This window comes from Diospyros lotus, chromosome 12, assembly GCF_014633365.1.
Source record: "Diospyros lotus cultivar Yz01 chromosome 12, ASM1463336v1, whole genome shotgun sequence".
NCBI classification, from domain to species: Eukaryota; Viridiplantae; Streptophyta; class Magnoliopsida; order Ericales; family Ebenaceae; genus Diospyros; species Diospyros lotus.
Genome location: NC_068349.1, coordinates 35,265,320 through 35,280,897, shown reverse-complemented (window position 1 = coordinate 35,280,897; position 15,578 = coordinate 35,265,320). Strand labels below are relative to the sequence as shown.

The 15,578-nt window shown below is 36.4% G+C and overlaps 1 protein-coding gene across 4 annotated transcripts in view; it reads right to left on the bottom strand.

Moving 5' to 3' along the window:
* Positions 1–353: 353 nt before the first annotated feature.
* The window catches only part of LOC127813907 (uncharacterized), a 52,223-nt gene continuing 36,998 nt past the window's right edge, over positions 354–15,578 (bottom strand). For all 4 annotated transcript variants that reach the window (XM_052355031.1, XM_052355034.1, XM_052355033.1 and 1 more), the window contains exons 33-51: positions 14,907–14,951; positions 14,561–14,638; positions 14,347–14,463; positions 12,551–12,677; positions 12,372–12,472; positions 12,157–12,294; positions 11,986–12,069; positions 8,769–8,915; positions 8,549–8,680; positions 8,417–8,464; positions 8,184–8,330; positions 8,043–8,104; positions 4,196–4,349; positions 3,828–4,019; positions 3,637–3,741; positions 3,379–3,513; positions 1,549–1,785; positions 926–1,027; positions 354–823 (exon numbers count right to left, since the gene is read on the bottom strand). In XM_052355031.1, the coding sequence (XP_052210991.1) occupies positions 674–823; positions 926–1,027; positions 1,549–1,785; positions 3,379–3,513; positions 3,637–3,741; positions 3,828–4,019; positions 4,196–4,349; positions 8,043–8,104; positions 8,184–8,330; positions 8,417–8,464; positions 8,549–8,680; positions 8,769–8,915; positions 11,986–12,069; positions 12,157–12,294; positions 12,372–12,472; positions 12,551–12,677; positions 14,347–14,463; positions 14,561–14,638; positions 14,907–14,951 (2,301 nt within the window). In that variant the 3' untranslated portion in view covers positions 354–673. The remainder of the gene's footprint in view (positions 824–925; positions 1,028–1,548; positions 1,786–3,378; positions 3,514–3,636; positions 3,742–3,827; positions 4,020–4,195; positions 4,350–8,042; positions 8,105–8,183; positions 8,331–8,416; positions 8,465–8,548; positions 8,681–8,768; positions 8,916–11,985; positions 12,070–12,156; positions 12,295–12,371; positions 12,473–12,550; positions 12,678–14,346; positions 14,464–14,560; positions 14,639–14,906; positions 14,952–15,578) is intronic.

Below are 15,578 nucleotides of genomic sequence, written 5' to 3'. Positions count from 1 at the left end.
TGATAAAAATATTATTGTACTATTGTGATCATGTATTTAAAATGTTAATTGTAAACATAAATTTTCTAGTAAAAACCTTGGTATATCATTGACCCTGTGTTTACTTTAAACACACTCAAAATCAGATAAAATAAACTCAAATGTAACAAAAATGACGAATTAGAAACACCCAAGCGTTCCAATATTTTGTTCGCCTCATCGTCTCCAAGCCTTTAATTCTTTCTTTTTCGTCAATAGAGGGATCAGATGTCCTAATAGTATGGGAACCCGATGAGGCTCTCACTTCGGTTACCATTGCTGTTGGTATTCATGGGATTAAGGCCGAGTACTTAATTACACATTTCTCAGAAGAGTAAAACCAACATTAATCCTTTGGAATAAAAGAGAATCAAGATCAGAAATCAGAATCTTCAAAAGATAAAAACTTAAAACAGACTGGCATCTTCATGCACGACAAGCCCCACCCCCCCAATCCAGAAATGTTCTTAATAATATAAACATCGCCAAAATGGTGTGGGGGAAAAGAAAAAACCAAAGGGCAAGAGCATATATATACATCAGATCTACAGTACTCCATTGTCACCAACAACTGATTGGCAGAAAACAAGGGAGAAAAAGAAAAGAGAAACAGGATTATAGATTTTGCAAGCAACCGGCAACACAACAGAGAGTTTTAGTGCATATTGTCAGACATGCCACCAGAGACCACACTGTCATCCCCTGGCTTTGGGCCCCCGCATGATCTAGCAACTGATTCAAAGAGTTTCTCAATCTCCGGCGCACACCTTGTAAAAGTCCGGCTCCAGAAGTTGTACCTAGGATTCTGCTTGGCAACAAACCCAGAACTCAACTTGTAAAATTCTGCCAAATCAGACAAAGCAGCATTGCATGCGCACCCTATGATGAAAGAGGATAAGATAATTACCTTAATTAGCTCAATGAAAGTAATCAGAAGGCCCCATGGATGAGGTCGGTTGACGATCAGGCGCTCCAGAAGAACTCTTGTGATCTGCTCCTGAATGATTTCCTGCTCATTGCCATACAAGCACATTTCATCAGACAGGTCAGGAGGGACAGGGCAATATCTTCATTTGATTATCACTAACCCCCCCAACGGCACCCCAATAGGTCAAGCATGAAACTTTACACCAGGCAGTCCAACCTAAATGCATGTGCTTTACCACAACATTACTTGGGATAATCAACACTTGCTATATCCCATACAGGAGCATCGCTCACAGTTACTGAACTAGAAAAGAAAAGGCGAGGTCTGACAGCTGATAATAATACCCATGAAATTTTTGAAAACATTAAAAGCAACTTATATAGGAAGAGATTAAAGATAATAAAGCTGGACTGTCAAATATCAAGGATATATAAACTACTGAAACATGAAGGTGTGAAAAGTCAACTAGGGCATCCATACACCACTATCATGGACTAGAGATTCATCCTAAAAGGAACAACCTAGAGAAATGATAAACTTGCCTACAGATACAGAAAATATAGACTTCTGCAGTAAGCAACTCAGAATACAAGATTGCTCACCTGGTTTGATTCAGCAAAAAGATAAAGAAGTATGAATGAGAAGTAGTGTGTATGGGTGTTTGGATAGCGTAGTTGGTTTGCAACTGCATTCAGAAAGAGGTAGCGCCCCTCAGTATCTAGCTCCATAATCAATGTCTGGAAGATATCCAAGGCAGCGCCAACTAAGAACGCAGCTAATGGGACACTACTGGCCATAGATTGCGCATGAGGACTTCTGGCCTGCAGCTGCTGTATAGCCTACAAATGGCACCCAAAAATAAGCATCAGAAGCAAACGTGCAAGCCAGGAAGGAGGGAGTGGTATTACAGCAAAATAAGCCATTAAGTTGATTGTCATTCAGAATTTAAAATATCAAGGTATTACCTATAAAGCACAGATACGGAACTGGGGACAGTATTTTTAAAAAACGTAGGACACAAAACAGTCTAGATACGTTAATTAATAAAATATATTTATTATATTAAATATATTCCAACTCATAAATATGCATTTAAATTCATAAGCCAAAATTCCAAATGAATAATAACTCTTAATCTAATTTGCAATTAACTCAGTCCAATTGTCTCCATCCCTCAACAATCTAGTTGGTGTTTAAAGAACTAAAGAATATAAGTGTGATGGTATGAAAACTAAACAATCATTCAATCAAAACGTGTTAAAAAAAAAAAAAATCATGCATTTGCCAAGTCAGAAAACTGAAGTAAAAAACAAAACCTTTATATGGTTTTCAAAGTGTCCACATAGGGGAAATGTGTGTCCCCTCCTATATCCTTTAAAAAAAAATTTACAGAAGTGTTAGCCACCCCGCGTGGGTGTGCCCAACATATACAGTAGGTGTGTTGGGGTGTCCAACATGCCTGCGACACCAATATGGCAGCCCCTATAGAGTGTCCACACTTTATATGTTATTATGCCTACGCTGTCCACAGAACCCCACCCGCCAGGCAGGGTTGGAAATAAAAGGGAAAAACATAAAATGAGATAAATGTCCATGAATAAGTGACCGGATTGGATCTTGGAAATGAAACTGTCAATGACGGATATTTGTGAAGAATATAATGTTCGTAATTCAGAGGTTTAACAATAAGGTAATGGATATTCAAAAACAGGCAAAAATGCTAGAGGCTTCATAGACTCCATGCAAAGCCATTGGAAAAAGAGGATTAAAATGTTTCAACTTCCAGAATCTGACGCACAACTTCGTTCAATTCACTTCTTGGTAATAGAAAAACTTGTAATTATTTGGAGGAGGAATACAATGATAATATAAGGGCTAAACCTTCCCCCAAGTACGGAATCTCTCATATCAACAACTTGTTTATGCTACTGGCCCTTAAAGTCAAAAGGAAGGGGTATTTTTTTCCCTTTATTTCCCCCTTCTTTCTGAGCAAAAGGAGGGTTGTTATTAGATAGTCTTTAAGTTTTGTATTTGTTTTGTGCAATACATCCACATGATCCCACCCCTATAGATTGTTTTTGACAACATATCCCCATCAACCCATTTTAACTTTTGTGTGTTTTCAAAATTGTCTTTCAAGCATAGCAAGTCTGGATGTCTGACAATGCTCGCAATGAGTTAGGAGTCCCACCAAAAAGTTCAAATGAATACAAAATGTTGGAGAACATAAATCCTTTTAAGAACAGTAAATGTAATAATCAAATAAATAATAGCATGAGCATCATTTATATGACATCCTATAAAGTGCAGTGAAATTTTAAAATAGATAAATGGTTAATGAGTACTCACAAGAATAGTTAAAACATCGTGGGATGATCAATTTTGCAAGGCAACAAACAGGTTTAGCAAGAAAAATATATGCATGGGCGTACCTGCATTCCAACATAAAGCACAAGGGAGTTGATCAAGGGTACATTATACCGGGTCCCAGCCCACGCAGCTTCACTTGGTGGAAGCAGCAGTTTCTGTTTGAGTTCAGTTAGAAACGAAGATCCCTGTTGCCTTGTCTGGGGATAATTTTGAAAAGAACAGACCAAAGGTGTGAGGGGCAGAAAGGAATAACAAAAGTAGCTCCATATTGTAAGAAACAAGGACAAATAAAGAAGCTCCATCTTTGTTGTTCGCTATACCTTCAAATACTCATCTATATCACCCTTTATCTGCTTTGCTTTAAGAGAAGCTTCAACCTCGGAGAGAATACGTGGAGATTGGTTGATCTCTGCAAGAAGATCAATCTGCACAAATTGAAAATAACAAGCAACGGGGTTAGTTAAAATAATTGGAAGATTTACTGAGTCAGTCCATCATGCTCAATAAGCACCTTCAGATTTGGAGTTGATGGGTCAGGAAGCCTCATATTACGAGGAAATGCACTGAGGATTATGTTTCGCATCTGTATGCAGCTTGGTGGTATGACATCACAGAAGCTAAAATGATAGTCGCAGAGGAACTCGGGGAAATCATGAAGTAGAACTAGCAACACCCTTAATGTGCCCTTATACAGAAAATGAACCTGTAGGATTTTAGGGCAAGGACACAAATCAGAGTAAGCCACAGGTAGCTGCCTGTGTTTTTCCATTGTTATTGGTGGTGGTGGTGGGGTGTGTATGTGTGTGTTTTGTTGGTTGGGGGGGGGGGGGGGGGGGGGGGGGGGGTTCAAAAAGATACAGCAAGTAAAAAGGGCCAAACCGGTTCTCCAAGCTCCGCATTCCTCAAAAATGGCTCCAGGAACTGAAATAAATCCACCAGCAATCGCTGCATATATGGCCACCCCTTTTGAGCATTACCAGTGAGCAATTTTGGCATGAAACTCCTGTGACTCACCAGTTCAAGCCATGCAAAGCTGAAAGCAGTTTCCAAGTTAGCAATATGCAAGGAACTTATTCAAAGTACATTGACAAGAGCTTTTGGACAGAGCAATTCACATTATATATCAACAAGTAGCAGGCTATGAAGCACGGACATGGACACAAGACGTGGAGACTTGACATTTTTCAAAAAAGTAGGATATGACACAATCGAGATGTGTTAATTAAAAAAATATTTTTTTATATTTTTAAAGCTTAATAAAGAATCAAAATATTCAAAACTATATCCCAAATTCACAAATATGCATTTAAAATTCATAAGCCAAAATTCCAAATGAATAACTCTAATCTAATTAGCAATCAACTCACAATCTAGTAGTCTTTGTCCCTCCCTTACAATCTAGTCAATGTTTAAAGATAAAGAGAATATAGGCGGGAAGGGAATGAAAAGTGGAAAGAGAAGAGAGGCAGGAAGGGAATGAAAAGTGGACAGTTATGCAATCAAAACACAGAAAAATAAAAACCATGACAGAATCATACAATTACCAAGTCATAAAACTATAGAGTAAAAAAGAAAACCCTGATTTTTTAGTATCTCAAGCATCCACATAGGGGATGCGTGTGTCCTACGCATGCCCACTTCCATATTAAAAAAATTTATGAAAGTGTTTTAACACAGCAACAACAACCCCTAGAAAGTGTCTGCACTTTATTGGTAGCATGTTAAGACAAGAAGAGAAAGATTGAACTGTTAAAAGGATTACAACCACCACGAACAAGCTTTAATCACACTAGGTGAGGTCGGTTACATGAATTGTAACTTTCCCAACAATCTTTATCCATAACCATATCTTCAATAAGGCTATTATATATACACCATGCCATGTTTGTGTTTTTTGCCAAATTTTCTTTTGTCTTCTTTTACCTTTTTCTTACAAACCTCTTTCATTCCATCCACACACGTCAGACGTGACCCTAATGTCTTCTCAAGTTTAAACTATCTCAATTGTGTCTCACTCAATAGGCTCAATTCTACCCTTACTACGTGTAATTTTATTTCTAACAGTATTTTTCTATGGCCTCATACTATTGTAACACATGCATCTCAATTCTGCTCATATTTTGCACATGCAACAAAGATAGTCTTATAGCCATTAAACAAAACTTGCTTTTAGTTTAGAGAGATTTTATGATTATGCATTGGAAATTATTGACATGAATTAAAAAAAAAAAAAACTGAAAAAGAGATCCTTATAGCATAGAAGAAAAATTTATACAAGAAAGAGACAGATTGAATGAGGTCGCTGGAACATTGTTGAAGAGGAGCTATAGAAGAGGATGAAAATGCATGAATTGCACCTATTTTCCTTTTATCCTTTACCTCTTTAGTTTTCCAGTTAAGTACTATAATACCATAGTTAAGATATTCCTTTTCTGCATATTTAATTAAATAGGACTTGTTCCTGATCAACTCATGCCTAGTGTAAAATCATTACTAAGACACAAACATTATAAAAAAGGGTTAACATATTGTGCAGGAGGTATATTTACCTCTCAGGCCCAAAAAATATAACTCCAAAACCACATAATTAAACTATCATTTATCCCAACTAGTTCTTAACTATCGTTTATATAACACCTGAAGTACAATTCCACTATCCAATTAAATTGCTAACATTGGGCCCATAAATCCACAACAAATACAATTCTATGTAATCTGACTCTCCTACAACATTTTTTAAAACAAATCCACAGTAAATATGTCATAACATAGTAAAATTGTGGTAAAATCATATTTGTTGTGGATTCATGGGGCCTATTGTCATATTCTTAAAATAAAATTAATTTTTAAAAGCCCAAAAATAATTTTAAAATGTCCCATAATCTTACTCTGATATTAATTGTACACAGAAAGGATGGAAAAGTATAATTGTGCTCTGTAAGTGTTATATATGTGATAGTTTATGGATTTAATTGTTGTAAGTAATAGTTTAAGGAGTTAGATGGTATGTGTGAAATAGTTTAGCTATGGTGTAAAATGCCTTAAGCAAAATGTTGTTTAAAAATTGGACCAGTTAGTGTTATGATTTTAGGGTCCAAAAAAAATTCTACACCAAGCTAACAAGATCTAACTGATAATCGTGGCATTTCTAAATCATCCTAGTCGATTGTTCCAAAACAGGTAGTAACATCTAGAATCATAGATCCAGATCAGGATTTTAACAACTATGACAAGATGAATAAAACATGCCACCTACTAATACTCTTAAATCCTTTAACATGAATCTCATACAACAGGTTCTATTTTTATTTTCTGCAACAGGCAACATTTTGTGCATGAATTGCCAAATATCAACTACCAACACCAACACCAAGCAGCCTTCCCTTGCAAAAGTCTCTCCACTTTTCTGCTGCTCAAATTAGCCATGTGCTCGAATGTATCCATCCATACAAAATACAGACAATATGAGAGGGATTCAAGCTGAAGGGAACCTGATTATTTTACGGTTTACATTGGGACAGGTTTAGTAGATAACATGAAGTGGATAGATCATGGTTTGTAAATAGGTTGCTGCCCTTGAACAGAACCAAGTGCTGTCCTACAAATAAGCAGTTGATATGGAGAAGAAATAGTTGCCATTCCTACATAACAGTTACTAAGGCATTTCCTCAGATCCAGGAAAGAAGCTCACTAGCATTTTCTTGTGCCTTTGAAGCTCCAAGCAATGGAGGAGATGTTAAGCATGAGCCAACTAGAAATAAAGAGGCACAAAAACCCATCGTGCAGGAATTGCTGGACCCGAATGCCCAGTGAATTATGAAAGGAGAAGATGAGGCAAGGGAGGTGAGGACAGAAAATGGAGAGCAGGGAAAAGTTGCTGCTAAATTGGTATCATAAAAGATGCCCAACATACATGCATGGGAATTGTCAAAGCACAAGGGGCTTAAAACACCATATTAAAAAGTGGCCGCTAAATTGGTAGAATCAGCCAGAGACCTAACACGCATACTCATTAAACATGTCAAAGAACATATCTAACACACCATATGGCATATCCATTAGCGATGACTTGAAGGACACATCAAAGTGCATGCCTGACATCTCAAAATGTGGGATTGACTCGGTTGATGTTGAATCTACTTGACAGTTGGAACTAACACTATTTCCACTTTTTTTAACTGAATAGTGAATATTGATTAACAAGATTTGAGATATCCATTAGTGATCATCTTTTTCATTTTTCAGCAGCTTGAGATATGCAGCCTCTCATTTCTGCAGCAATTTAGGATTCATTGGCCCTTGGAGAGGAACCACAGTAGACATGAGAAAGAAGAAAGCTTGGCATTTACGTTCAAATGCCATAATGCAAAGATTTCATCAAGAGAACGATTAAAGACTTCTCAAGAATGCAAGGAGCCTCTATTTAGATAGAGAAGGCATGTGATCGTTGTTGTTGTATTGAGAAGGCAAGGTGGATAGAAGGCTTATTTCATCCTCCCCTTGCATGCATTGTCTATACTTCCTTAATGTATTTTTACATTTATTTAAAATTATAAAAAAAACACCCTTCATAAATTAGACAAGAAGTTCCATCAGCAATATCTTCAACAAAAGAAGCAATTCAAGCACATCAGCATACTTAAGACAAGATTGCACTCCCAGTTGGGGATGTGAGACTGCATAAGGAATCTTCCTGCAGAGATAATGAAGCATCTTATAAACAAACCTGAATCCAGGAACTTTAAGGGGCTGTAGAGCATGGAATGCATTTGCCAATGCTGTCAAAATCTGAGGACAAATATGCATCTAATATTAGTTATTTAAGTTAATTAGACAACAATTAATAAATATATGTAGAAAACCATACCTGAAAGTTCCCACCATCAAACACTGGGTCTGTGGAGCACAGGTCCAGCAGCCAGTTAATGAACAACCTAAAATATGGCCTTGGATTAAAGGAAGCTTTCCTCTCCTCTTGATCTTTCTGAATAAATCGCACAGTTACAGCCAAAACCTGCAATGATATCAAACACTTAATGATTAACACTGCTTCCAGATAAGCAGCAAATAAATGGCATGACCACTAGTTGTCAATCAAACCTTGGGCAGAAGAATGAGTTTGCTCGATCCTTGGTCCACAGGGAAGAACTAGCCAAACAGCAAAGTAAGAAGAAAGCCACGAAAGACAAATAGGAAAGAAAGGCGTGTCATACCCAAGGGAAATAAACTAACCTTTAGGATCAAAAAGACAAGTTTTGCATAAATATCAATTGCAAGGAAGGAAAGGGGCTGGAGTTGTTGAGCTGATTGCAGAGGGCCAGAATTAATCACCTCAGAAGATAGGCAATGTGACACAGAAAGTTCCTGAGCGATAAAAAGATGAGTGGAGAGAGATGGGAATTACCAATGCTTGTTATATTGTAGGTAAAACACTTTAGAGAAGAGAAATTACCGTAAGGCATCGGAAAAAACGATCTGTCATATCATCCCCTTTCAGCAATCCATGTTGCTGCAATTGTAAGACAAAGTGAGCATAAGCAGCATCATTTGCACTTGGAAGCTCACATAACCTGTACCAATCTGCAAACAGCCCAGAAACCTACAGGAGACACATTTCAATTGGTAAGATATATATAAATGCATGTAATAAATATTTAATTGCCCTCCATATACACATTCATATCTATCCAAAACACGCAACTCCCCCTCAAAGGGGAGAAAAATATCAAAAGGAAATAAATAAATAAATAAAAAAGAAGAAACCTTCAGAATATAAATAGGTGCTATTCGATGGAACCTCACCCAAACTAATATAGAAAAGTTTTGAAGAGAAGTAACAAAATTGAAAGATGGGGAAAGTAGTTCACAAGGGACAAATGACAGTCACCATTACAGGTATGTTCTGAGATCCATGTTGGATAATAGAGATCTAAAAAAGCAGTCATTTCACAGTTTACTGAGAATTTTGAAGCTGTTGTGGAAGCAGTAGTAGACTTCCTACATCCTTAGATTTATGTTTCTGAACTTGAAAAAGATATAAATTAGAAAGATCCATGCATGGCACATGGAATAGAATATACCAGGTGATGCGGAATAAGGAATTTGAATTTTGATTTTAGATTTTTTTATTTTGTTAAGATAATTCTAGTTATGTTAATTATCTTTAAATTGGCTTATAATGTTCAGATATTGAACAATTTGATTTATATTTTGAATTCATATTGGTTATTTACTCTCACTGATTTCCCTCTTGTTTCTCTCTTTCTCAAGCTTCTTCACTTCTTCTCAACCTCTTCTTCTTCTCTTCTCTTCCACCAATTTCATCTCTCTTATATTTTCTGCAATCTTTCTATTGTTCCACATCAAATTTGTGTCAGAGAAAACCACTGACTTGTAGCTTCCATAAAGTTCACAAAATTGTCATCCACACAGCAGCATCACAAAAATCACCTACACCATCCAGTCCACCATGAAGCAGCAGTATCCATCCAAGAATAACCAAACTTCTTTACAATCATCATCATTTTCAGCAAAGTCATAACAGCCTTCGCAATGCCCGCAATTGGAGCCATCATCAGAAGCTTTCCCTGGAAAACCAATGAAGATCACTGCAGGCCATTGTAACAGGAACCATTGACCATTCCATACGTCAGAACAGCAAGGAACCCTTTGGAACCATCATACTACCTCTATTGTTGACCCACCACTTCGGATGGCAATGGGTTGCAGAGTTACCCATTCAGTAAATGTTCAAAATATGTTTTGTCTATATCCTTCAAATATAAAATTTCAAACTTATTTCAATTTTAAATGGGTAATTAGGGCTTATTTTAGTAAATGTTCGAATAAATTTTATCTCTATGATTCAAAATATGAATTTTTCATAATCATTCTAACTTTGAATAGGTAAATGGGACCCATTTATTGACCCATTGCCATCCCTACCTACCACCAGCAACACAAGTCTACATAAAACTTGAGAACAAGTTTTCTTCAAACAAGGGGAGGATGATGAGGAATAAAGATTATTAAATTTTAATGTTTAACTTTGAATTTTAGATATTAGATTTTAGATTTTAACTATTAATTATTTTGTCAAGATAATTATAGTTAAGTTTTCATCTTTTACTTAGGATTTTATCCCATAAATAGACTTACAATTTAATCAAAGATTTAATGCTTCCCTCCCTCCCTCTCTCCTCTTCTCTTCTCTTCATCCCCCAAGTTCCTCTCTCTCTCTCTCTCTCTTTCTGGAATCTTTCTACTGTTCCGCATCACCAAGCCCTATAAAGGAACATCAGGGCACTGAACATTTTCTGAACTAAATTTTCCTTGAAAAGGAGATTTGTTGTTGTGTGCTGAGAAGGGAAAGGGGAGAGAAAAAAAAGAAAGACAAAAAGAAAGTGACAGGATTGAAAAAATCATATAAAAGCTGTTACATTAGTCTTGTCACATAAGGAGTAAAGCAGAGTAAATCTGCATAAATAAAAATAAGGAAGAATTCACCATCACTTTTCATTGAGATGAAAGAACTAGACGATGCATCAGTCTCATGGGACACAACGGAACACAGATTTTGAGTCAGATCTTGGCAACGATTAGGGCTTCTGATTTGATCTCCTTCATCACGAAATCAGGAAAATCTCCTGACATATCTACCAGATCCAAATTCTGGTGATCCTAATGCACAGAAAGTAAATGAAGAATATCTCACCTGGCTCAAATCAGATCAGTTACCCCTAGGGTGGCTTTTCTCTACAATTGACAAAGAAGTTCTAGCTCGGGTGATTCATTGTGAATCCTCAGCAAAGTTATGGTATGTTCTTAAAAACTTATATTCTCAGCAAACTATTGTCAAATCTTTTCAGTTAAAACAACAATCAAGACTATCAAGAAGGTTCTCCATTTGTGAATGACTATATCCTGAAGATTGAAACAGTAGGACATGCTCTTGCTGCAATTGGTGAACCAATCAGTGGTAAGGATCTTTTAATGTCTCCTAACTCTGCTGTTCAAGATAAAATACTACTGGCTTCTAAGAAGGATGATACAAGAATATTATTCAGTGCAATCAACAGAAAGACTCTCAGATCTGCACAAGTTCCAGAGTCTAATTTGAGGGGGAATGTTGAGAGAAGTAGTTGTATTTGTCCTGTACAAAGGAATACTAGCTGCTGTTCTATTAAGTGAAGTTATATGTTAGTTAAGTATGTAGTTAGGACTTGTCCACTGGTCCACTTGTCTTCGTTCAGTTGTTAAGGTTAGTTGTATCTCCAACAGAATCAGTTGAGTTCACAGTCTATAAATACTCAACTACTCTTATGCTTCTAATGTCAAGAATCATTTTTAGCAAATTGCAATTTCAGTTCTCTCTTCAGTTTTTTTTTTTTTTTTTTTCTTCATAGAACCTCTCACTTCATTATCAACAAATTATAATTTCATAACTACAACATTTTCCTCTACTCTTTTTAACCGTTTATGATTATATATAATCAATAATGAAATTGTGAATCTCAACCCTTTAAAAGTGGAGTGATCAAAAGAAGTATCAAACCTTTTCCAGTGATGCAATTAGGACTCTCAAGTACATTTTAGATACCAATTTTATTTATTCACTCTACTGCTCTGAAATTTTCTGAGCATGCTGGACATGAATGGTTAATAGTTACCTGCTCACGGAAACCAGCAGGATCTGGTTCTGCTGACTCCATAACAACATATTCTTCCCTGCTTATTGCAGCGTGGCCAGGTGCCTATGTCAGCAGAGATTTAAGTGTTAGGATACAGAAAATGTTAGAAAGGAAAAACAGAAATAAGAGTCAAAGGGTATTTCTGGTAACCTTTTTCTCCCTAGTTTGTCTGGCACTATCCTCCTTTCCCACAGAAACAGCAGACAGAGTAGAACTAGTGGCAGCAGGATTCCTGGCAACCTCAACCAGCTGTTGTAATGACTCGGGAGATCCAGGCCTTGCCGCAAGCTATCAGAAAAGACTCAATCAGAAGCAGGCAGAAAAAACACTATGCACTGTATCAAACAGAACATATAGGCACAGACCTTTGCCAATGCATCGATGACATTATGAAGTTCAGAAATCACTCTAGAATCATTAATCAACAATGTCTGAATAAGGTTAATGGAAAACTCTGTCGCAGCCTCTGCACATTACATGCAACTAGTTAGAATACTTGCATTCCTTTGGGTTAATCATGTGGAGAAATGTTACTTATACATACTATTCCTTCCTGAATCAAGCTGCTTAGAAATATGAACATTGTACTCTGCAAGGTTTAGTAATTCACTGTGAATAAGACCAACAGTAATATCCTTGTTGAACTTCCGATCCTCATCAGAATAAATCACCTGAAATCACAAACAGATTTTACTTTCTTTAAAACTGAAAAAGGAAAAAAACTCAGATGATTCAAAACAATTCTAGATGGCTCTCTTTTCCAGACTACAACTTAAAAGATAATTGTTTTCATTAAGTTAAAGTATCAATTCATAAAATTAAATGAAAACAAACAATAAGGCAATAATAGATGACATTATTTTGCAAGAACATGGTTAAAACATCTAAAAGTTATCTAGTAGGCTTCAAAAATGTTTTTTCCAATACTCCTTAATATAGGCTGGGAATAACAAGCTATATTCAGAAGAACACCCCCCCCCCCCCCCCCCCAAAAAAAAAAAAAAACCAAAACACATACACAAAGGGACGTGTTGTCATCCTACAGTGAAGAGTGAGAGTCACAAAATAGAGAGAGAAAGCAGGGGATCTGTATCACTGGAGATTGGATAGTGACTTCTGTCACGTCCCTAGGATTTAGCTAGGGTCTAGGAAGGAATTAGGAAGGATTTGGGAGGGAAACGGAGGAGAATTAGAGGGAGATATAGAGCAGAAATTAAGAGAAATGAGAGAGAACTAGGAAGAATGAGAGAGAGAAAATATGGAGGGAACATATGAATTCACTATATTGTTTCAGCATGCCTTTCTCTACATACTAGGGCCTATTTATAAGCTATTCAACAGTAAATGAAATCTGGAAAATAGCACCCATGTGCTCCTAACAACTCACAAAATGCCTCTTACTAACTACTACAACCTTATTACAATAATACCCTTCTAACTACCCTTGAGTTGTGACAACTTCTTATAGTTCACATCTCTAGACACTGGTTACCCTCGCTCTCTACCAGTCATCCAAGGAACAGACAAGTACAAGGGCTGCCCATCCACCCTGCAGTCTCAAACAGGTTGAAGAACACAATCTTTGTTTTCTTAACATTCAAAGTTCTCTAATTCTTCCTCCACAGAGCCTAGCTGTCCAGGAACCAGATGTGAGGTTTCTGAATGGCCAGCAAACATACTGGAATAAAAAAAGAATATTAATACGGGAGCAACCCAGAGATGTGTTCAACCTTTGTTTCTTAATCTCTGCACTTTCATTAGCCAAAACTCAAAATTAATTGTGTACATTTCGAGCAAAAGAAATGGACACTGCAACACCCCCCCCCCCCAAAAAAAAAAAGGAAAAAGTGCAGAAAAAATAAACAAAGGAGGAAAATCATAACCAGAGGCTGTACCTGATGATTTTTCATGATATTCATAGTTTTTAGTCAAATCATGCAATTCAAAAATATTTTTAAACTAAAATCTGGCAAGACAGTTTAAAATGGAAAACCAGTTGTGGTAGCCAAGAACTTTAAATCTGTATTTCTATATGCAGAAACAGATATGAAATACTTTTTCTCCAAAATTTCACTGAATAACATTTTCCATTAACTTGTACTGAAGAAATGTTTTCCATTAATTATAAATTGATAAAGATGGTTCCAGCCTTCCCCATGTCCAAATGCATCATATAAGTACTCACTAACTGGATGAAATGCCAATATAATAACACACACAAGTTTTTGATTCTCAAGAAACTCATCACATTTGAATACAGAATCCAAAGCAACTCAATACTTCAAGGTTTTAAGCTGCAAAATGAGTACAGGAAACTTTACAAAGTTAACAAAAGCATACCCAACTAGTCAGCTCCTTAACAACAAGCTTGCTAACATCGCGAATTGCAGCCAGAATAGCAAGATGAGCACTGACATGTGCACTATTTGATGCATTTTCATACAGACCCTTGAAAACCTGTGACATATTGAGAATTGATATTCTAGACTTTGCTAACAACAAATAATTAAACCAAAGGGCCCAATTGCATTGAACCCCAGGAAAGATGATGCACCTTTTGAGCCACAGCCAATGCAGCTTCATCTCGACTAATGCATCTGAGAATGATTCCAGGAACTTCACCAATGATACCCTGAATACAAGTGTGTCAAATGATATAAAGATATGTATCCAGAATAGTAAAAGTAGCACATTAAATATTATTAGACAGCCCCCAAGAAAGTTGAGTGAGAATTCAGAGATATATTCTGGTAAAAGGACAATAAGGAAATCAATGTCGAAGTCTTTTTTTTCTTTTTTTTTGGGCTAAATAATATCCAAGTCTGTCGTTACTGTAGAAGTTATGCCTATACCCACTTAATGCTTGTAGCATTACCAGGAATTGGACCAAAACACAATACCTGAATATCAGCATCTTTAGCATCACTGGTTACCAGAGTTTCAAGCTGTAACCAATATTAAAATGACCTTATCAGTTTAGCTACATAGTAAAAAGGAGCTCCAGAAAACGACGAGTTCAAAGAATGTTCTTAACGAAATGAAGATAAGAGAAACCAAGAAGACTGTCCTTTGTAAATATCAAATACAAAAATGGGAAATAATAGCCCTGTAGATAGATGGTGTTCAAGTGTCTGATATTATGAAACATCAAATAATCAGGATTACTTCAGGCTTCATCAGCAATAAAGATTATTGATAGTCTGCTTATTCATCTATAAATTTGTTACTTTATGTATACAAATATAGCTCATGCCGGGCACAATACAAGACTCACTGTTACAAATTCACTAGTGTAACTTATATTGCCAGAACAAAATTAAATATAAAGAATATCATTGCGATACTATGTATCAATCAGAGCTACCATTTTCCTACTTCCAGCACAATGAACAAAAGTTATCCACCTAAAATTAAAAAAAGCAGCGTAGAAGGAATTAATGTCGAGTAGTTTGATTTATAAGTTTAATTAGTTATGCTGCTGTGTTGCTGTTGTATTTAGAAGGCTTTGTTAGTTAAGTTGTTAATACAGTTGCTGTAGGTTGTAATAGTTTGTTAGTAAGGATAACTGGTGT